The sequence below is a fragment of the Scyliorhinus torazame genome, chromosome 14 (assembly GCF_047496885.1).
Source record: "Scyliorhinus torazame isolate Kashiwa2021f chromosome 14, sScyTor2.1, whole genome shotgun sequence".
Lineage (NCBI taxonomy): Eukaryota > Metazoa > Chordata > Chondrichthyes > Carcharhiniformes > Scyliorhinidae > Scyliorhinus > Scyliorhinus torazame.
Window position 1 is genome coordinate 203,590,464 of NC_092720.1, and position 22,244 is coordinate 203,612,707.

A 22,244-nucleotide genomic window follows, 5' to 3' on the forward strand; every position below is an offset into this window, starting at 1 on the left:
TGGAGTTCCTAATTTCTGAGATTCCCAATTTTCAACCCACTCTCATTTAAAACCTTTTATAAAACCAATATCTTTGACCATACTTTTGGTCATTTTCCCTGATATCTCATTATGTGGTTCGGTGTCAAATTTTATATTATAACGTTCCTATGAAACTGCTTTATTGGAAAGACACACTGTAAATGCAAGTTAGTGTTTTTGGTGCATGTAAACACAAGTTCTTTCTATACTTTTCTTCACTGTCCCTTTAATTCCAAATGTGGCCCCTTGTTTGCCAATGACCAGTGTTAATATTTAACTCTTAAGGGATTTTAAAATCAATATTGCTTTTCTTTACTTCATTTTTTTGGTTGCATTGGTGAATGGAGATCAGGGACCAGTGTGTGGTTTAAAATCGAGCTCCAGGCTTCTCCGTCATACGTCGGCCTTGCTGCAGATGTGGGTTGAGAGCCCCAAATACCAATGCTGTGAGGATATTTGCAGAGTAATTCCCTTGTCCCTTATCTCTGAGTGTTTACCCCCCCCCTCCCAAGTATCTTTGCGTGTATCTCCACCCCCTCCCCCATCCCCACCCCCATCCCCACGGTATCTGAGTCCTTACTGTCCTCCCCCAGTACATCCGAACATCCCCTCATATCTCCAAGCATCCCCTCTTCCCCATTATCTCCAAGCATTTTCTCTCTCCCAGTATCTACGAGTGTCCCTCCCCTGTCCAAGTAACTCTTGAGTTCCCCCCACTCCCTCAGTATCTCCCAGCATCTCCTCTCCCTCAGTATCTCCGAGTGTCCCCCCCCTCAGTATCTCCCAGCATCTCCTCTCCCTCAGTAACTCTGAGTGTATCCCCCTCCCTCAGTATCTCCGAGTGTCCCCCCTCCCTCAGTATCTCCGAGTGTTTCCCCCGCCACAGTATCTCTGAGCGTCCCCTCTCCCTCAGTATCTCCGAGTGTCCCCCTCCCTCAGTATCTCCGAGTGTCCCCCACGCCACAGTATCTCCGAGGTTCCCCTCTCCCTCAGTATCTCTGAGTGTCCCTTCTCCCTCAGTACCTCGAGTGTCTCCTCTCCCTCAGTATCTCCGAGTGTCTCCTCTCCCTCAGTATCTCCGAGTGTCCCCTCTCCCTCAGTATCTCCAAGTGTCCCCTCTCCCTCAGTACCTCTTGAGTGTCTCCTCTCCCTCAGTTTCTCCCAGTGACCCCTCCCTCAGTATCTCCCAGTGACCCCTTTCCCTCAGTATCTCGGAGGTTCGCCTCTCCCTCAGTATCTCCCAGTGACCCCCCTCCCTCAGTATCTCCGAGTGTCCCCTCTCCCTCAGTATCTCCCCGTGACCCCTCCCTCAGTATCTCTGAGCATCCCCTCTCCCTCAGTATCTCCGAGTGTCCCCCCCCTCAGTATCTCCGAGTGTCCCCCACGCCACAGTATCTCCGAGTGTCCCCCACGCCACAGTATCTCCGAGTATCCCCCCTCCCTCAGTGTCTCTGAGCGTCCCCTCTCCCTCAGTATCTCCGTGTCCCCTCTCCCTCAGTATATCTGAGTGTCCCCTCTCCCTCAGTATCTCCCAGTGAGCCCTCACTCAGTATCTCCGAGTGTCCTTTCTCCCTCAGTACCTTGAGTGTCTCCTCTCCCTCAGTACCTCTTGAGTGTCTCCTCTCCCTCAGTTTCTCCCAGTGACCCCTCCCTCAGTATCTCTCAGTGACCCCTTTCCCTCAGTATCTCTGAGGTTTGCCTCTCCCTCAGTATCTCCCAGTGACCCCTCTCCCTCAGTATTTCCAAGCGTCCCCTCTCCCTCAGTATCTCCGAGGTTCCCCTCTCCCTCAGTATCTCCGAGGTTCCCCTCTCCCTCAGTATCTACGAGGTTCCCCTCTCCCTCAGTATCTCCGAGGTTCCCCTCTCCCTCAGTTATCTCCGAGGTTCCCCTCTCCCTCAGTATCTCCGAGGTTCCCCTCTCCCTCAGTATCTCTGAGCGACCCCTCTCCCTCAGTATACCCAAGCGTTCCCTCTCCCTCAGTATCTCTGAGTATCCTCCTTCCCCAGTATCTCTAATTGCCCCTCCACTTCCCCCAGTACCTCTGAGTGCTCCCCCCCTCTTCTTAAGTACCTCCAGGTGGTGCCTCCCCTTCCCCCCCCAACGAAGTACTTTCGGATGTGCCCATCCTTCTACCCACACCCATTCTTTCAACAAGTCACCTCCCTGCCATCCCCTACTGCCATTAACCGTGGAAGACCAGGAAGTTGAGGGGTGAAATGATGCTTCAGACGCTGGAGGGAGCAAGCGAGCGTTTAATAGGATGATCTCACCTCAATGGGTTTTTGCCAGCACAATGATGTACAACGCTTTCAAGCCCAGGTATGGCTGCTGTTTGGAAATAAGGGGATGGGTAGAGGGTTGAATTGGTGCAGATCCCTAACTATCTAAAGGGATTACCCCAGCGTACAAAGGAAGTTCTGAGCCTTAGTCGGATTCCATCTGGAAAATTGTGCTTAGATTTAGCATCTGACCTTCAGGAATGATATTCAAGCCTGGGGGGAAGACGGTGGCATGCTAATGTACTAGTAATACAGTCTAATGTTTCGGAGCCGCGGGTTCAAATCCACCACAGCAGCTGGTGGAATTTAAATTTAATAAATCAAATCTGGAATTGATAAACTTGTCTCAGTAATGGTGACCAAGATTGTTGTTAAAATCTTATCTGGTTCACTAATGTCCTTGAGGAGAGGAAATCTGCTGCCCTTACCAGATCTGGCCCCATGTGACTCTAAACTGTTCTCGAAAATGGCCCTCGTGAACCACTCAGTTCAAAGGGCAATTAGGGATGGGTAACAAATGTTGGCCTTGCCATGGAAACCCACAGCCCATGAAAGAATTTGCAAAAAATTGACCTGGGTGCAGATTCACCAGAATAAAGGAGTAAATAATGAGACCAGGTCAAATTTCGTCTGCTAATGAATCGGTTAGAATCATAGAATTCCTACAATGCAGAAGGAGGCCATTTGGTCCATCGCGTCTGCACCGACCCTCTGAACGAGCACCCAGTCCCACTCCCCCACCCTATCCCAGTAATCCCACATAACCCACACATCTTTAGACTCTTAAGGGACAATTTAGCTTGGCCAATCCACCTAACCTGCACATCTTTGAGCTGTGGGTGGAATCCGGAGCACCCGGAGGAAACCCACGCAGACACGAGGAGAAAGTCTAAACTTCACACAGACAGTTACCCTAGGCCGGAATTGAACCCAGGTCCCTGGCTCTGAGAGACAGCAGTACTAACCACTATGCCACCGTGACACCCCAATGCTCCTATGAAGCACTTTGAGATGTTTTGCGATGTGAAAGGTGCTGTATAAATGCACGTTGTTGTTGAGGGAGGCATAAAGTGGAACCTGGCTGTCTGAGGGAAACCCACTGGGTCACTAAACAACACGGGAACATTGTGTTATTTCACCCACCCTTCTCCCAGTTTAGTCGGCTCTTCCTACCTTGCTTTGAAATATTGAACTCGGCTGTTTCAGGACTTTGGGGCGAGCTCCTTTACCCAGGATTGTGCAATCGAAAATCATTGTGGGAAAAGAAAGCTTTAGGGTAGAGAAGGAGAGGCGGGGCTCACACAGAGAGAGCGAGAGCAGGGTACGACAGCGGCACTTGCCACTTGCAGTCTGCCCGCCAGCCACCACCCATGCCAAGAGTGACTTCAGAAATTAGGGTGTGAGCTGTACTGGGAGCTCTCTCTTTAAGCTGTGGCCTATGAAGCTCCCGATTGATTGCTGTGGTGATTGGGACATCCCAGCTACCTCCCCAGAAACTGGGGTAAGAGTGAGAATGGGGTACCACGGGGAAGGGTCTACATTTCTTACATTTCACGTCAAATGTCTCTCCTTCGAGATGAGTCCCTGTCAACCTTTTTTTGGGGAATGTGTTTAAACAGCAGGAGAGATACTTGATGTGTTTTTTTTGTTTGTTAATCATTACCTTGCGAAAAGTAACCTTTCACCTCCGTCGTGCTCTGGTTTCAAACCCACCCAGATTTCCACTGCTTTTAGCAACTTTGTACGGAAAGGTTTGTGTACACGAGCTTTGGGTTGTATGTTTGAGGTGTGTAGTTTACTTGGGAATCTGTAGAACTCCATTTCAATGTTTAACTTTGTAATATCCGGTTTATTTTCTTTACTTTCTAAATACGTTTCCACTCCTGTGATCTTTCCCTTCTTCCTCTTTCGTGCTGGGGTGCCGGGGTGCCGGTCGCCCTTCTTTACATCTGTAACTCTGGATTCAGAGTTTCCTCTAGGCTATTCAACAGCCTGTCGGCCATCATCCTCGACACCAGCAGTAGTCCCAAGGCTGTTGCCATATCCCCTTTATCGCAGTTTCCCTTAACCCTAAATCTCCATGTTTGGCATGCCTCAGCTTCTAGTAATGCCGTCCAGAGCCTCACAACCCTCCGTATAATAAAAACTTTTCCCCTAAATCTCTTGTATTTAACCTTCAGCCAATGGAACAGATCTGTTTTTGTGAGGTATGTGGAACATTCCTGGTTCCAGTCTTACCCTGGTCCCCTCCCACAACTCTTTTTTTCTGGATTTTAATGACTGTATTGATGTTGCAACATGCTCTCATCTGTACCTGGAAAAATTGATAAATTTTGCTTCCAGTTTCCATCCCTTCCTCACGTTTACATTGACCATCTCCGATGCTTCCCTTCCCTTCCTTGACCTTTCTTTTATCTCCATTTCTGAGATAGACTGTCTATCAATAATCATTACACAAACTCCCACCGCTACCTCAACTGTACCTCCTCACGCCCTGTATCCTATAAGGACTCCATCCCATTCTCCCAATTTTTTGCCTCCATCGCATCTGTTACGATGATGCTAACTTCCAAAACGACACATTCGACATGTCTTCCATTCTCCTGAGTTGTTCTCCCAGTGTTTTGACACGGCCCTCAACCGTTTCCGAAACACCTCCCTCACTTCTGCCCTCACCCTTTCCTCCCAGAACTATGATGGGGTCCCTCTTTGTCCTCACTTTTCACCCCGCCGGCCTCTGCATTCGAAGGATCATTTTCCACCATTCTGCCACTCCAGCATGATGCCACCACCAAACGTGGGAAGGATTCTCCAGTCCGCCAGCCGCATTTTCCTGGGCTGCACACCCTCGCCGGCAGCGGGATTCTCCGTTCCCGCCAGCTGACAATGGGATTTCCCATTGTGGCCACCCCACTGCCAGAAAACCCATGGGCATGGGTGCACTGCCTGCCCCGCCGGCAGAGAATCCCTCATCACATCTTCACCTCACATCCACTGTCAGCATTTCATTGAGGCCCTTCCCTCCAATACACCCTGGTCCACTCCTCTGTCACCTCCCAACATCTCATTGTCTTCCTGCAGCACCTTCCCTTGCAATCTTTTGAGGTGTAACACCTACCCCTTTACCTCCCTGCTCACCGTCCAAGGCCTGAAACACTCATTTCAGGTGAAGCAGTGTTTCACTTACAATTCTTTCAATCTGGCCGACTGTATTTATTGCTCACAAGGTGGTCTCCTCTCCATTGGGAATACTAAACAATGACAGGGTGACCAATTTGCGGAACACCTTCCCTCAGTCCGCAAGCATGACCCTGACCTTCCTGTCGCCTGCCATTACAATTCACTATCGTGCTCTCATGCTTTCATCTCCTTGGCCTGTTGCGATGGGTGGGATTTACCGCGCAACCCGCCGTGTATTTTGTGGCAGCGGGAGGCAGCTGGCCTGCCATTAGCCAGCGGCAGGAGCTTCTGGTCCCTCTGTTGTCAATGGGGTTTCCCGTTGAATGCATCCCTCGCCACTGCGGCATGGGTGTACCATTGGCGGGACCAGAAGATCCCGTCCCTGTGAACAACCGGAACGTTCTGGCCAATGTTCCAGTGAAACCCATCGCAAACCGGAGGACCACACTGCATCTTCCAATTGGAACTTTATAGCCTTCTGTACTTAAGTTCAACAACTCTGACCTCTATTTTGATATTTTTGTTCCCAACCCTCTCCCCACTTTGTTCTTTTAGTTTTACTTTCAGAGAATCATCTTTTGCTATGAACACATTCTGCTATCTGAGAACCGGAAAGTGTTTTTAACATTAACACTCCCTTTGTTTGTGTCCATGACATCTTTGTCAATTAATCTCCCGAGTTCCAACCTATCTTTCACCCTCTATTGTGCTCCACCTGCTTCATCCCCTCTGTCCAACACATTTCCCCCTCTCTTCAACTCTGAAGAGTCATAAGAGACTCAAAATGTCAGCAGGAATTTTCCTACCGTTCCTGGTGGTGGTGGTTGGCGGGAGGGGGAGGCCTAACCCCATCTTGCTGTAAGGAAATCAGCCCAAGTTTTCAAGTTCGTCTTAATCTTGTTCACTGCGGGCAGCAGTCTAGTGTACCCTCTTCATTGGCTCAATGTCCTTTCAATAGCGTGAAGCCTAGAACTGTGAGCTCAGTCCCTCCAAACTGGAGGGGGTCAGGCTGTGGCCCAGTGGGTGGCACTCTCGTCGCTATCAGAAGATCAAGGGTTCGAGTCCCATTCAGGATCTGAGCTAACTTTCCAGGATAGTCTTGAAGGAGGCTGCTTTTTTGGATGTGATGTTAAACCAAAGCTCCACCTGCCACCACAGCTGGGTGGTAAAAATCCCAATGTTCAATTTCAGAGATGGGTAGGGGAGCTTTCCCCTGGTGTCTTCAACCTCACAAAAACAAATTCTCTGGTACCTGAGTTCATTGCTGCTTGTGAGGGCTTGCAGTGCACAAAATGAGTGCCGCGTTACCCGGGCAACAATAGTGACCACAGTTCCAAAAAGTATTTCCTTGGCTTTGGAGCATTTTGGGGACATCCTAAGTATTGTGTTCTGTGATCTTGCCGTTGTAATGAGATTCACAGAACATCTAGTTGTTTAACTAGAAAGATGATTTATTAACAAACAAGTGGAAAGATATCTATACAGACAATAACTACTAAATGAATTCAGTGAATTCTACTGGTACTACTCTAAGTGCGACTATCCTCTTGTACATCTTACTACCAACTGGCAGGTATCTCAAGACACAGGCACCAGCAGGTGGTTGGAGGTCGCATCACTAACTATCTACAAAACTGTGCACAGGCATATCACCACACTTGAGGTCCTGGAAGGTGCAGCAGAAATTGGAGAAGGTTAAGAAGAGATTATTTTAATAGAGGTGTTTAAAATTATGATTGGTTGTGATAGAGTAAATAAGGAGAAGGTGTGTCTGCTGGCTTGTAAACAGAGAGTGCAGATGCAAGATAATTGGTAAGAGAACCAGAGGGACATTGCGGAGGGTTTTTTATTACACTTCAAGGCTGGAATTCTCCCCAACCTCGCCCCACCTACAGTGGGGCCGGCAGGCCATTGAAATCTCTATTCGCATTGGCGGGACTGGTAGATCCGACCGAGGTGAAGGGCTGGGACATTCCGGTCCAAGTTTCTGTGCTATAGAATGTGCAGCCTGAAATTGTGGTCGAGCCCAATTCAATTGTATCTTCTAAAAGGTGAATTGAACAAACACTTGAGCAGGGAAACAAAAAATTGCCGAACAGTGGGAAAAGACCAGGGCGACATGGACCTTTTATAATCTATATCTCTGATCATAAAAACCAGCATTGTGTTAGCTCTTTATGAATTCATCCAACAATAACTTGTTTTCCTAAATTAATTAATTAATGGGTGGCTCGGTGGCACAGTGGTTAGCACTGCTGCCTCAGAGTTCCAGGGACCCGGATTCAATTCTAGCCTCACGTGACTGTCTGTGTGGAGTTTGCACTTTCTCCCCGTGTCTGCGTGGGTTTCCTCCAGGTGCTCTGGTTTCCTCCAGAGGTTAGGTGGATTGGCCATGCTAAAATTGTCCCTTCATGTCCAAAAGGTTACAGGAATGGGGTTGGGTTGAGTTAGGATGCCCTTTCCAAGGGCTGGTGCAAACTCGATGGACTGAATGGCTTCTTTCTGCACAGTTGGCTAGGCCAGGATTTTAGTGCCCATGTCTCATTGCCCTTGTGGAGGTGGTGATGCTTGTTTGAATGATGGCAGTCCCTGGAGGTACATCCATAATGCTGTCAGGGAGGAAGTTCCAGGATTTTGACCCAGCGACAGTAGAGAAACGACGATGTAATTACAAGTCAGGATGGTGAGTGACTTGGAGGGGAACTTCCAGGTGGCGGTGTTCCCAGGTATCTGCTTCCCTTGCCTTTCTAGATGGTAGTGGTCTTAAGTTTGGAAAGAACTGCTGAAGGAACTTTGGTGAATTTTTGCAATGCATCTTGTAGATGGTGTAGATGACTGTTCGTCGGTGTTGGAGGGATTGAATGTTTTTGAATGGGGTACGAATCAAGTAGGTTGCTTTATCCTGGATGGTGTCGAGGTTCTTGACTTTTAATTCCATATTTTTTTTAATTGAGTTCAAATTTAAACATTTGAACCCAGAGCATTACCCAGAGTCTCTGGATTACTAGTCCGCTGACAATATTTTGGATATTGTGGCCTGGAAGGGGGTGCAATCCAGGTTTACGAAAATGATACCTGGACTACGGCGGTTAAGTTACAAGGAGGGGAAGCAGCGTGGCGCTGTTGTTAGCATTGCTGCCTCACAGTGCTGTGGACCCAGATTTGATCCCAGCCCCAGTTCATTATCCATGTGGAGTGTCCACATTCTCCCCGTGTTTCAGTGGATCTCACCCTCGCAATCCAAAGATGTGCAGGGTATGTAGATTGGCCAGGCTAGACTTCCGGAGGCGGCCATGGAGTGAGTGTTTGCACACAGGGCAGCTCCGGTTCAAGTGCATTGATTTGAGCTCCTTTTACCCTAAAGTGGGGGAGTTTTGACAGGAAAGTGTAGCTGAAGGTGTTGAGGAGAAGTTCCCCCGAGAGTGACATGTCTGCTGGTTATCAGACCCGGCAGAAGAAAGTGAATCTTGGCCAAGGAACTGGAGAAGACCTGTGGTGCAGCAACAATTGGAAAGATGGCAGAGGGGGAATGGTTGTTGCGAGCTGGAAAACTCCAGATGGAGCAGCTGATGGCGTTCATCAGAGAGGAGTTATGCCAACAGCGAAAGGAGATGCAGGAAGACCGGTCGAAGGTCACCAAGGGAGTGGTAGCACCCCTGAAAGGATCAATGGAGAGAGTCAAGAGTGCTTGGAGACACAGGGGTCACAGATCCAGAAGATGAAGAAGGTAATGTATGACAACACTGGTCAGATGGTGGCATTGGAGGTGGAGGTGGGGCTCCTGGGGGACCTTTGCAAGTCACTAAGGGCAAAGGTAGAGCAGCAGGAGAGTAGATCCAGAAGGCAGAACCTGCATATTGTCGGCATGCCGGAGGGTGTGGAAGGCACGAGTAACGTGAGATACGTCTCAAGGATTCTGGCGGGGCTGGTGGCGGAGGGGGTGCTAGACAAGATCCCACAGGTCGATAGGGTGCACTGTCCCTAAGGCAGAAGCCAAGAGCGGGGATGCCGCCGCAGGTAGAGATTGTGAGGCTACATAGGTTCGTGGAGGAGAAGACCATGCGGTGGGCCAGGAAGAAGGGGAACTGTGAATGGGAGGCTCTGAATCTATCAGGACATTGGAGCGGAGCTGGCAAAATGGTGCACCGGGTTCAACAAGGCCAAAGCAGTTCTATACCGAAGGCAGATCAGGTTTGGGTGCTGTACCTGTCGAAACTATGAGTGACTTAAGACCGGGAGTACTATTTTGAAACCCCAGAGGAGGCCAATTACTTTATTAGAGATCATAAACTGGGGGTGAACTGAACGTTGATGGGAGATGGAGGAGCTGGAACAACAAGAGTTCGGAAGATGCAAGTAGTGTGGGGGCCGAAGGGTGGTTTTTTTCTTCTTCTCGAGTGGGTTGATTTTGTTGATGCTTTGCTAAGGGGCAATAAGTTTAAAAGGGGGCAACTGCACCCCCCCCCCCTTCTCCTGCTGCTAGTGGTGGCTTTCTTTTCGGGAGGAGGTGACCTGTGGTTTTGGATGTGTCTTTGTTTGTTTGGGGACGGTGGGAGCTGTTTGCACAGACCAAAGAGGAGAAAGTGGGGGAGGGGTAGTTAGGAGGAGCCTAAGGGCAGGAGCTGCCAGATAATGCTGGTGAGTGGAAGTGAGGAGGGGGGTGGTGGCCGCAGGGGTTGGCTAAGTGGGAGTGGGGGAGGGGTTGGGGGGACGCAACATGGGAGTGCTGGAGTACATAGAACATACAATGCAGAAGGAAGCCATTCGGCCCATCAAGTCTGCACCGATCCACTTAAGCCCTCACTTCCACCCTATCCCGTAACCCAATAACCCCCTCCTAACCTTTTTGGACACTAAGGGAAATTTAGCATGGACAATCCACCTAACCTGCACGTCTTTGGACTGTGGGAGGAAACCGACGCACGCAGACACGGGGAGAACATGTAGACTCCGCACAGACAGTGACCCAGCGGGAAATCGAACCTGGGACCATGGCGCTGTGAAGCCACAGTTCCAGCCACTGTGCTACCGTGCTGCCCGAGGGGAGTAGGAGCGGGGTCATGGACAGAGAAGGGGGACATCATGGATGGGCCCGGTTTAGGGTGAAATTAAAGGGGCCAGAATTGGAAGGGGAGGATGGTGGACAGTGGAGGGGAATGGAGGCATAAGCCTCCGGTAAGATTCATAACATGGAACATAGTGGGCTGGAGAGGCCAGTGAAGAGGTCCCAGTTCTTCACACACTTAGGAGTTTAAAGGCAGGGGATGCACCTCCGGGTGAAGGATCAGGTTAGGTTGAGAAAGGGATGGATGGGTCAGGTATTCCACTTGAGATGCAATTCAAAGTCATGGGGGTGGCCACCCTGCTGAGCAAAAGGATGGGGTTTGTAGGTGCCAAGGAAGCTTGGGATCCAGGGGGAGATCTGTGATAGTGTGCCGGGTGTTGGAGGGGACAAGGGTCGTGCTCGTGAATCTTTATGCGCCATAAGACCATAAGACAGAGGAGCAGAATTAGGCCACTTGGCCCATCGAGTCTGCTCCGCCATTCAATCATGGCTGATATTTTCTCATCCCCATTCTCCTGCCTTCTCCCCATAACCCCTGATCCCCTTATTAATCAAGAACCTATCTATCTCTGTCTTAAAGACACTCAGTGAATTGGCCTCCACAGCCTTCTGTGGCAAAGAGTTCCACAGATTCACCACCCTCTGGCTGAAAAAATTCCTCCTCATCTCTGTTTTAAACGATCGTCCCTTTAATCTGAGATGGTGTCCTCTGGTTCTAGTTTTTCCTACAAGTGGAAACATCCTCTCCACGTCCACTCTATCCAGGCCTCGCAGTATCCTGTAAGTTTCAATAAGATCCCCCCTCATCCTTCTAAACTCCAGTGAGTACAGACCCAGAGTCCTCAAACGTTCCTCATACGACAAGTTTCTCATTCCAGGGATCATTCTTGTGAACCTCCTCTGGACCCTTTCCAAGGCCAGCACATCCTTCCGTAGATATGGGGCCCAAAACTGCTCACAATACTCCAAATGGGGTCTGACCAGAGCCTTATACAGCCTCAAAAGTACATCCCTGGTCTTGTATTCTAGCCCTCTTGACGTGAATGCTAACATTGCATTTGCCTTCTGAACTGCCGACTGAACCTGCACATTAACCTTAAGAGAATCGTGAACAAGGACTCCCAAGTCACTTTGTGCTTCTGATTTCCGAAGCATTTCCCCATTTAGAAAATAGTCTATGCCTAGATTCCTCCTTCCAAAGTGCATAACCTCACACTTTCCACATAGCATTTAATTTGCCACTTCATTGCCCACTCCCCTAGCTTGTCCAAGTCCTTCTGCAGCCCCCTTGCATCCTCAATATTACCTGTCCCTCTACAGATCTTTGTATCATCTGCAAACTTAGCAACAGTGCCTTCCGTACTTTCTTCCAGATCATTAATGTACATTGTAAAAAGTTGTGGTCACAGCACAGACCCCTGAGGCACACCACTAGTCACCAGCTGCCATCCTGAAAAAGACCCCTTTATCCCCACTCTTTGCCTTCTGCCAGTCAGGATTGGGCCGACATGGGGTTTGTGAAGGGGTTGCTGGGAGCGATTCCAGACCTGGCCACGCATCAGTTGATTATGTTGGGTTCTTTTAATTGCATACTAGAGCCGAAGGTGGATAGGTTGAGCCCTAAATCAATGGGAAGGTTGAAGATGACGAAGGAGCTGAGAGGGTTTATGGAGAGGATGGGAATGGTGAATCTGTGGAGGTTTTGGAACCCGGGGAAGAGGAAGTACTCCTTCTTCTCGCACATGTACAAGTTATACTCCAGAATTGACTTTTTGTGATGAGTCGAACAGTGTTGCTGTGGGAGGAGTATGCAGGAATTGTGATCTCTGACCATGCGCCACAGTGGTTGGAAGATAGACTTAGTTTGAGGCAGGAGCAGAGGCCGGGATGGAGGTTTGCTTGGGGCTTCTAGTGGATAAGGGTTCTGTGAGAAGATGCAGTCGGTGATCAGAGACTATGTGGAGTTGAATCAGAATGGGGAGGTATCGGCAGGCACATTTTGGGAGGGGTTGAAGGCGGTGGTTCGGGGAGGTAATCTTGTTCAAGGCGCACAGAGATGGGAGCAGAAGGGAAGAGCGTGGACGGTTGTGTATGAGATAGTCAAGGTGGACAAGAAATTTTCAAGGGCCCCCACCAAGAAGGGGTTGACGGAGAGAAAGAAGTTACAGGGGCAGTTCGATAGGCTGACAATGGGGCAGCTATGGAGGGCGAGGGAAGTGCAGTATGAATATGGAGAGTAGGTGAGTCGTATGCTAGCCCATCAGCTACGGAGGCAGGCCGCGTCTAGAGAAATCCCGAGAGTGCGGACAGGGGAGGGGGATATAGTGTCGGAGCCGGGGAAGATAAATGAGGCATTCAGGAAGTATTATGAGAAGTTGTATAGGGCCAAACCGGGTGGTGAGGAAGGGGACATGGGCGGATTTTGGACGAGCTGGAATTCCCGTGGCTGGATGAGGAGAGGAGGCAGGCGCTGGAAGAGCCTTTAGGGTTGAGAGAGGTGATGGGAAGGCCGCGGGGCCGAACGGTTACCTGGCAGAGGTCTGTAAGGAATTTGCGACGGAGCTGGCACCACATCTATTGGGGATGTTTAGCCAGGCACTGGAGAAGGGAGAGCTGTCGGAGACACTGCCCTAGGCGTTGATCATGCTAATCCCGAAGAAGGGGAACAACCCGCTAGGGTGTGGGTCATATAGGCCCATGTTGTTGTTAAATACGGATGGAACAGTGTTGGCTGAGTGAGTGGTGGGGAGGATGGAAGGATGTGTCCCGGGGTGGTTGCAGAGGACCAAATGAGTTTCATGAAGGGCAGGCAACTTTCCAGTAACTTTAGGCGGTAATTAAATGTGATCATGACCCCTTCGAAGGGACGGGTACTGGAGGTAGTGGTCTCTATGGGCGTGGAGAAAGTTTTCGACCAGGTGGAGTGGCAATATCTGTTTGAGGTTCTGGGAAAGTTTGGGTTTGGTTCATTTTCTGTAAACTGAATGCAGCGATTTCGAAGTTTATATGGGCGGGGAAGGTACCAAGGGTGAAACGGGCCCTGCTACAGAGGCAGAGAGTGGGGTTGGTGTTACCGAATCTGCTGCACTACTATTGGGCAGCGAATGTGGAGAAGATGAAGTGGTGGTTGTCAGGAGAGGGATTAGAATGGATTAGGTAGGAGGGGGAGTCCTGAAGGGGGTCCAGTCTGAGGGCCACGATAACAACGGCGCTACCGCTGACACTGAGGAGGTACATGGCAAGTCTGGTGGCACTGTGCTTTATTAGGATGTGGAACCAGCTGAGGAGATACTTTAGGATGGAGGGTATGTCGGTGTTAACACCGCTATGTGGGAACCATGGATTTAAGCCGGAGAGTTGGATGACATGTATAGTTGGAGAGAGATGGGGCTGGTGAGGGCGATGGATTTATACCTGGAGGAGAGGTTTACAAGTCTGAAAGAGCTGCGGGAGAGGATAGAGCTTCCGAAGGTAAGCAAATTCAGGTATAATCAAGTGAGAGACTTTCCGCTGAAGGATTGGAGAGGCTGTCCCAAGCTACCAGAGTACACCCTATTGGAGCAGTTGCTGCTCCCGGATGTGGAAGGGGAGGGTAAGATCGGGAATATATATGGGTGGCTGGGAGAGTGGGGGGAGTGCAAGTGGTGAGGATTAAGGAGAAATGGGAGGAGGAGCTGGGGACAGAGAGATAAGATGGGGAGTGTGGAGTGAGGCAATGCGTAGAGTGAACGCGACCTCCTCGTGCGCTGGGCTGAGTATGATTGGTGGTGCACAGGGTTCCGTATACTCGGTGGTGCACAGGGTGCGTATACTTGGGCGAGGATGAGTGGGTTCTACCAGGGGGTGGCAGACGAGTGTGAGAAGGAGGGGTGAGGACCAGCAAATCACGCTCATGTGTTCTGGGTCTGTTAGAAGTTGGAGAGATACTGAGAGGGGGTGTTTGGGATGTTATCAAAGATTGTGGGGTAGAGGCCGGGCCGGACCCAATGGTGCCAATTTTTGGGGTGTCGGAAATGCCGGAGCTGATGGAGGAGAGGGAGGCCGACTTTGCGGCCTTCACCTCTCTAGTTACCAGGCGAAGGATTCTATTGGAATGATGGTCAACAAGCCGCCAGGGGTGGCGGCCTGACTGGGTGGGGGACCTGTATGATTTTCTCCAGCTGGAGAAAATTAAGTTCCAATTGGAGGGATTAGTGGAGAGCTTTGGGACAAGGTGGGGACTGTTCATGACCATGTTTGAAGAATTGTTCGTCGCTTGGGGGGGGGGGGGGGGGGGGCGCGAGGGGGGAAGTGGGGATGAAAAGAGGGAAAAACAGGCACAAACAGAACTGTGAGATGTGGAGAATGTTCTTTGATTTTTTTTAATGCATTTTGCGCTTTGTACTTTTGAATATGTTTGGAATAAAATACATTTTTTAAAAGGATTGGCCATGTTAAAATTGGCCATTAATTTTTTTTAAATAATTGAATACTTTAAATTTCTTTTAAAAGTTATGAGGAAGGTGTAATGACTGAGACCAGGCCTTTGAGATTGGCCAATTGGAATACGAGTTCCCTGATTAGTGGCCCAATCAGGGAACCTCTTTGTATACAACATGGAGTGTCAGATCCTCTGCACTCCCAGTGTAGACAGCAAGCTGAATGTACCTGTTAATTCTGGTGAAGGGGCTTCTGCCACCTTGGACTTATTACAGAAAGATTACACAGATTGGGCCTGTTTTCGTTAACAGGAACGATAAAGATAAACTCTTTCCACTGGTTGGAGTTTATAAAACTAGGGTCCATAGTCTAAAAATTAGGGCCAGACCATTCAAGAGAGATGTTGGGAAGAACTTCTTCACTCAAAAAGGGTGGTAGAGGTTTGGAACTCTCTCCCACAAACAGCAGTTGAAACTAGATCAGTTGTTAATTTTAAATATGAGATATATAGACTTTTGTTCAGCAAATATATTAAGAGATATGGGCCAAAGGCAGGTATATGGATTAGACCACAGATCAGCCATGATCTCATTGAATGGCGAGTCAGGCTCAAGGGGCCGATTTGCCCACTCCTGTTCCTATACCACTGCCTTCCTTTGAATGCACAGGAGGCCAGAATTAGAGCAGCACAGATATCTCGGTGGGTCGGATGGGATGACCGAGATAGGGAGGGGCAAGACCATGGAGGGATTTGAAAACAAGGATGAACATTTTTAAATCAACGTGACCGGGAGCTAATGTAGATCAGAAAGCAGAGTGGTGATATAGGGGACAGGACGTGCTGTTGAATGAAAGACAGACATAGTTTAGCACACTGGGCTAAATCGCTGGCTTTTAAAGCAGATCAAGGCAGGTCAGCAGCACAGTACAATTCCCGTACCAGCCTCCCCGAACAGGCGCCGGAATGTGGCGATTAGGGGCTTTTCACAGTAACTTCATTTGAAGCCGACTTGTGACAATAAGCGATTTTCATTTTCATTTCATTTCACACAGTTGAATTTTAGGTGACCGTACATTTACGGAGTGTAGCATGTGGAAGACCAGCCAGGAGGGAATTGGAAATGTTGAGTCTTGAGATAATTAAGGAATGGTTGAACGTTTCATCACAGATGATGTTATAACCTGCCTGCTTACCATTGACTGGGGACTAATGACAATCCCACAATCCTGTGGGAGGATGAGCTTCCCCAATGAGGGGGGCGGAGAAATCATTAGCAGACTCCCTGTATAAAAAGAAAAGCTGGCCAGTTTGGAACCAGCCAGGAAGGAGTGAGCAGCAAGCGAAGTTGCTGCTGCTGTTGTTTATAAGTTATTGTAAATAAATGTTATTTCTTTGTATCCTTAAAACTCGTGCTGGATTCTTCGTGGCCCTCACAAAACTGGTGACGAGGGTTAAAGTGAATAGCTGTCTACACTGCTGAAGCCACCTCCCTGGATTTTTGTTGGATACAGGTTGGAAGTTGTTTTCTATTACACCATGCCTCTGTACGGACGTTTGGATGTTTTTGGTGTTGCGCTGGAAAGCTGGAACCAGTACGCACAACGGATGCGTTACTATTTCCGGGCAAACAACATCACCGAAAACGAGCGCCAGGTGGTCATATTGCTCACCGCCTGCGGCCCGCATAAGTTTGGGGTGATTAGGAGCCTTACGTACCCAGCTGCGCCGGACACCAAAATGTTTGATTAACTTTGATGAGTGGGGCAACATTTTAACCCAACCCCATCCACGATAGTTCAACGTTACCGGTTTAATACTGCTGAGAAGACCCCAGGAGAATCCCTTGCCGACTTTCTATCCAGGCTACGCAGGATTGCGGAGTACTGTGATTATGGTGAGACCTTGTCAGAAATGTTACGCGTCCGTTTGGTTTGCGGTATTAACAATGCGGCCACCCAGAGAAAGTTGTTAGCTGAGCCAACATTGACTTTTCAACAGGCCATTCAAATAGTATTGTCCCGAGAGCGCAGAACGAGGAGTGCAGGAGCTACAGGTAATGGAGGTGCATGCCTTGGGGCGCAACCCCTTCCGTCCGAAAACATCCCCCCGCACTCCTGCGGTACCTTGGGCGAGGCGACGTCCGGATCGACGCCAGTGGCCGGCGGACATTCCTCCCCGAAGCGAGCCTGCTCCAGAACCAAAGGATGAGGAGCCATGTCCGTGTCAGACTTGTAGGCGCCGACCCTGTCGCGGACGCCGGTCCTGGGGGCGCCAGAGGTGCCGTCGTTCAGACTGAAACTGGGACCAGCCTCGGGGCCGTACCTTCCACGTGGATGAACCTGCGGCGACTACTCCTGAGGACGTGGAGACGAAGGACGACTGCCTGCAGCTACATTGTGTGGCAGCTCCCCGTGTGGCCCCCATGAAGGTGACAGTACGGGTTAATGGTCACCCGCTTGAGATGGAATTGGACACTGGCGCAGCAGTCTCCGTGATCGCCCAGAGGACATTCGACCGCATCAAGCAGGGTATACAGACCCTTACATTAACCGACACACAGGCCAGGTTGGCCACCTACATGGGGGAACCAGTGGACATTGCAGGAACTACGATGACCCCTGTTGTTTATGGACGCCAGGAGGGGCGTTTCCCACTTATCGTGGTGCGCGGCCATGGGCCCAGCCTGTTGGGTCGGGACTGGTTGCGCCATTTGCGGTTGCAGTGGCAGCACATCATCCAAACAGTTTCGGGAGGGTTGACTGAGGTGCTAGGACGATACCCAGATGTATTCCAGCCCGGTTTGGGGAAAATAAAAGGGGCCGTAGCCCGTATCCAAGTCGAACCAGGAGCTACGCCGCGCTATTTCCGGGCGCGCCCGGTGCCTTACGCCTTGCTTGAGAAGGTAGAAGGGGAGCTCACTCGTTTGGAGACTTTGGGTATTATCAGGCCCTTCCGTTTCGCTGACTGGGCAGCACCAATTGTACCTGTAATGAAGCCAGTTGCCACAGTTCGCTTGTGCAGTGACTATAAACCTACAGTGAATACGGCTTCCCGACTCGACCGATATCCAACGCCTCGCATAGAGGATCTCTACGCGAAGCTTGCAGGCGGACTCTCGTTCACAAAATTAGATATGAGTCAGGCCTACCTACAATTGGAGCTGGACCCTACCTCCCGACCATATGTAACGATTAATACACACCGGGGCCTGTATGAATATACACGTTTGCCCTTTGGAGTATCCTCTGCCTGCGCTATTTTTCAACGTGTTATGGAGGGCTTTTTGAGAGGTTTACCACGTGTCGCTGTCTACTTAGATGACGTTTTGATCACAGGGACGTCGGATTAGGAACATTTGGAAAATCTGGAGGTTGTCCTGAGACACTTTTCGGAGGCTGGTGTCCGTTTATGTCGCACAAAGTGCGTCTTTCAGGCGAAGGAAGTAGTCTACCTGGGTTATCGGGTGGACCGCGACGGTTTGCACTTCGTCACAGAGAAAGTGCGCGCAATTCAACATGCCCCCGCCCCGACTGGCACTTCACATCTTCGTTCTTTACTCGGCCTCGTAAACTATTACGGGAAGTTCCTCCCCAATCTGGCAACTACGCTGGCCCCATTGCACCTTCTGCTAAAGAAAAATCACACCTGGGTTTGGGGTCAGCTGCAAGAAACCGCTGTCCGGTGAGTAAAACAACAATTGTCGTCGTCTGAGTTACTAACCCACTATGATCCTGGAAAGCCTTTGCTCGTCACATGTGATGCATCCCCGTATGGTATTGGGGCCGTCCTGTCCCACAAGATGGAGAACGGGGCCGAGCGGCTGATAGCTTTCGCCTCCCACACATTGACTGCAGCGTAAAAAAAGTACGCGCAGATCGAGAAGGACGGCCTGGCAGTGGTCTTTGCGGTGAACCGTTTCCACCAGTACGTGTATGGCCGCCACTTCACTATCATTACTGATCATAAGCCTCTGCTGGGACTTTTCAGAGAGGATAAGCCAATACCGCCCATTGCGTCCGCACGGATCCAGCGCTGGGCTTTGTTGCTCGCTGCATACGAGTATCCTCTGGAGCACAAACCAGGAACGAAGATAGCGAATGCCGACGCACTGAAGCCGATTGCCTTTATCGACCGGCCCCATGTCGACCCCCACGACCGGTGAGGTGGTTGCAACCCTAAATTTTATGAACACCTTGCCTGTCACTGCATCACAGATCCCTGAGTGGACCCAGACGGCGCCAGTCCAGTCAAAGGTTCGGAACATACTCTTGTATGGTGGGCAGTATAGACAGCTCCCAGGCGAGTTGCCGGCATTTTCCTCCAAGCTGTCAGAATTCAACGTAGAAGACGGCATCCTCTTGTGGGGGACGCGTGTGATTGTCCTGGAAAAAGGAGAGGAGCTGATACTAAGAGACTTGCACAATGGGCATCCAGGTGTGACCAAAATGAAAATGTTGGCCCGGAATTATGTCTGGTGGCCAGGCTTCGACACCGACATTGAGAAGGTAGCCTAAAATTGCTCCATTTGCCAGGAGCATTAGAAGCTTCCGCCGGCCGCGTCCCTACATCACTGGGAATGGCCAGGGCGGCCTTGGGCACGCTTGCATGCGGATTTCGCCGGCTCTTTTCAAGGATCCATGTTCCTTCTATTAATCGATGCCCAGTCTAAATGACTAGAGGTGCATAAGATGCAGGGGACAACGTCCTGCGCAACAATTGAGAAGATGCGTTTGTCTTTCAGTACGCATGGCCTCCCCGAGGTGCTGGTCACGGATAACGGCACTCCATTCACAAGTGAGGAGTTTGCGAGGTTCATGAAGATGAACGGCATACGCCATATCCGCACTGCCCCTTACCACCTGGCTTCAAATGGGTTGGCGGAGCGCGCAGTACAGACAGTCAAACGAGGCCTAAAGAAGCAGTCTTGCAGGTCAATGGACACGAGACTGGCTCACTTTTTGCTTTTGTATAGGACCACCCCCCCATGCGGTGACTGGGGTAGCTCCCGCAGAACTCCTAATGGGCCGGAGACTTCGCACCTGCCTTGGCATGGTTTCCCCGGACATTGGCGCAAAAGTGCGCCGCATACAAGAACGGCAGGGACATAGTTTTTCTCGGCATCGGCCGATTCGGCAGTTTGCGCCCGGTGACCCAGTGTTCGTTCGGAATTTTGCTGGTGCTGCCCAGTGGGTCCCTGGCGTAATCTTTTGCCAAACGGGCCCTATATCGTACCAGGTGCAAGCCCAGGGTCACCTCCAGCGCAAACATGTAGACCACGTTCGGTCAAGAAGACTATCCCTTCCAAAGATTCCCTGCCCCCGGAGCTCATTTCTGCAGCCACAGAGACCAGACACAATGGAAAGTAGTCCTCACAATCTTCCTCTGGTGCCTCATTCAAAGTCTGCGCAGGTCGTTACAGAACCGCGTCGAGATAGAGACTCCGAGATGACGGAGGCAGCAGACTCTGACTCTGAGATGGAGACACAGGACGCATCAGAGGGGGAATCCTCGGGCCCAGGAGCTGTGGATGTACAACCGTTATGCCGTTCATCACGGAAGCGCCGGTCTCCGTCTCGTTACACGCCGCCCGATCCAGCGCCTCGTGCAAATGGTGTCCGGCCTGCGGCAAAACGAGTCCGGCGCCCTCCTTCGCCAGGGTCTTCAGTGGATTCCTTGAACTTTGGGGGGGAGGGATGTTATAACCTGCCTGCTTACTGCCTGCTGGGGACTAATGGCAATCCCACAATCCTGTGGGAGTATGAGCTTCCCCAATGAGGGGGACGGAGAAATCATTAGCAGACTCCCTGTATAAAAAAAAGCTGGCCAGTTTGGAACCAGCCAGGAAGGAGTGAGCAGCAAGCAACGTTGCTGCTGCTGTTGTATATATATGTTATTGTAAATAAATGTTATTTCTTTGTATCCTTAAAACTCGTCCTGGATTCTTCGTGGCCCTCACAAAAGATGAGCTCTAAGATAGGGGCAAAGTCGTGCCACATCACGGATGGAAGTAGGCTGCCTCGGTGATGGGGCGGATATGAGATTGGGAGCTTATCTCAGGATCAAAAACTGATCGTTTGATGCACTTGCATTGCTGCTTTTAATGTCTTGTAAAGCTGAAACTCCCCAATCGCTCTGGTGGTGCCAGCAGCAAAAACGACAGTGAGGAGAGAAAGAGAGAGCAAGTAAAGATTGGAGAATCAAAGCGCAAAAGTATTTAAAACAACACACTGTGAATCCCGAACAAGGACAAAAAGAGCCATAGACACGCTGCTCCAGATTTGACATTAAATATGCAGGACACCTGTAAGGTTACTTTGAACTGACTGTCCACAGAGGCTACTAAATAAGATTTGGATGGCTTTTTTTTAAGCATTGAAGCAACCACAATGCCTCCACATCAGAAGTGATCTCCTGTTGTTTAAACCTTCCAGCAGTTGTTACAGAAATCTAAATAAGATTTACTGATCCATTGGCTCCCTGTTATTAGTGCGGCAACCATCTTGGTGCCAGGATTCAAAAGTAATGGAACTATACTCGTGTGCATCTGGCATGTTATGTTTGGTATTTTTTTATTGGCATTTTCAAAAGAATCTTTTTGTGTTTTCCCCTCGTAATGTGGCGCCAGAATCTTCCAGTGCTGAAAAACTAATCTGAATGATTCTTTCACATAAAAATTAGGACTTTGGACCTTGAGAAAATGTCAGAGAGAGATTCAAGGAACACAAATCCAGCCAATAAAACAAGCCATGTCTGTTTTTTAAGTGCAACGTGCATTATAGTCAAAAATGACTGAATGAATGATTGAGTGAGGCCTGCAGTAAAGGGCTTCAGTTAACGCCCGATGTCTGGCCTACAGCTGCTAAAACAGTCTCTCAGCCACCTCCCCGCTTTAGCCTCATGCTCTTTTTCTTTATTCCAGAACCCGTCTGATGCAGAGCTTTAAGGAGTCGCACTCCCATGAGTCATTGCTGAGCCCCAGTAGCGCGGCGGAAGCGCTGGAGCTCAGCATTGACGAGGATGCCATCATCAAGCCAGTGCACAGCAGCATTCTGGGACAAGAGTTCTGCTTTGAGGTAAGAGGCATCCCTGCACACTTTATAGGCATGAGTCACTTTTCCAATGCTGCTCTGCGGTCTCTTGCAATGTGGGTCACGGCATTGCTGTTCCACAGCTCAGGCCAACCTGCAGGAAAATCTGCCAGTTTTTGTCACTCTGTGGGTGCCTTTTAGCACAGGGCACTGCCCGAATGGTCATTGGGTGCTTAGGTGGTCAATTTGT

The 22,244-nt window shown here is 50.0% G+C and overlaps 1 protein-coding gene across 15 annotated transcripts in view; it reads left to right on the forward strand.

Annotated features, from left to right (window-relative positions):
* LOC140390360 (ras/Rap GTPase-activating protein SynGAP-like) overlaps positions 1 to 22,244 on the forward strand; it is a 1,167,003-nt gene that overhangs the window by 846,721 nt on the left and 298,038 nt on the right. For all 15 annotated transcript variants that reach the window (XM_072475456.1, XM_072475455.1, XM_072475451.1 and 12 more), the window contains one exon: positions 21,886 to 22,039. In XM_072475456.1, the coding sequence (XP_072331557.1) occupies positions 21,886 to 22,039 (154 nt within the window). The remainder of the gene's footprint in view (positions 1 to 21,885; positions 22,040 to 22,244) is intronic.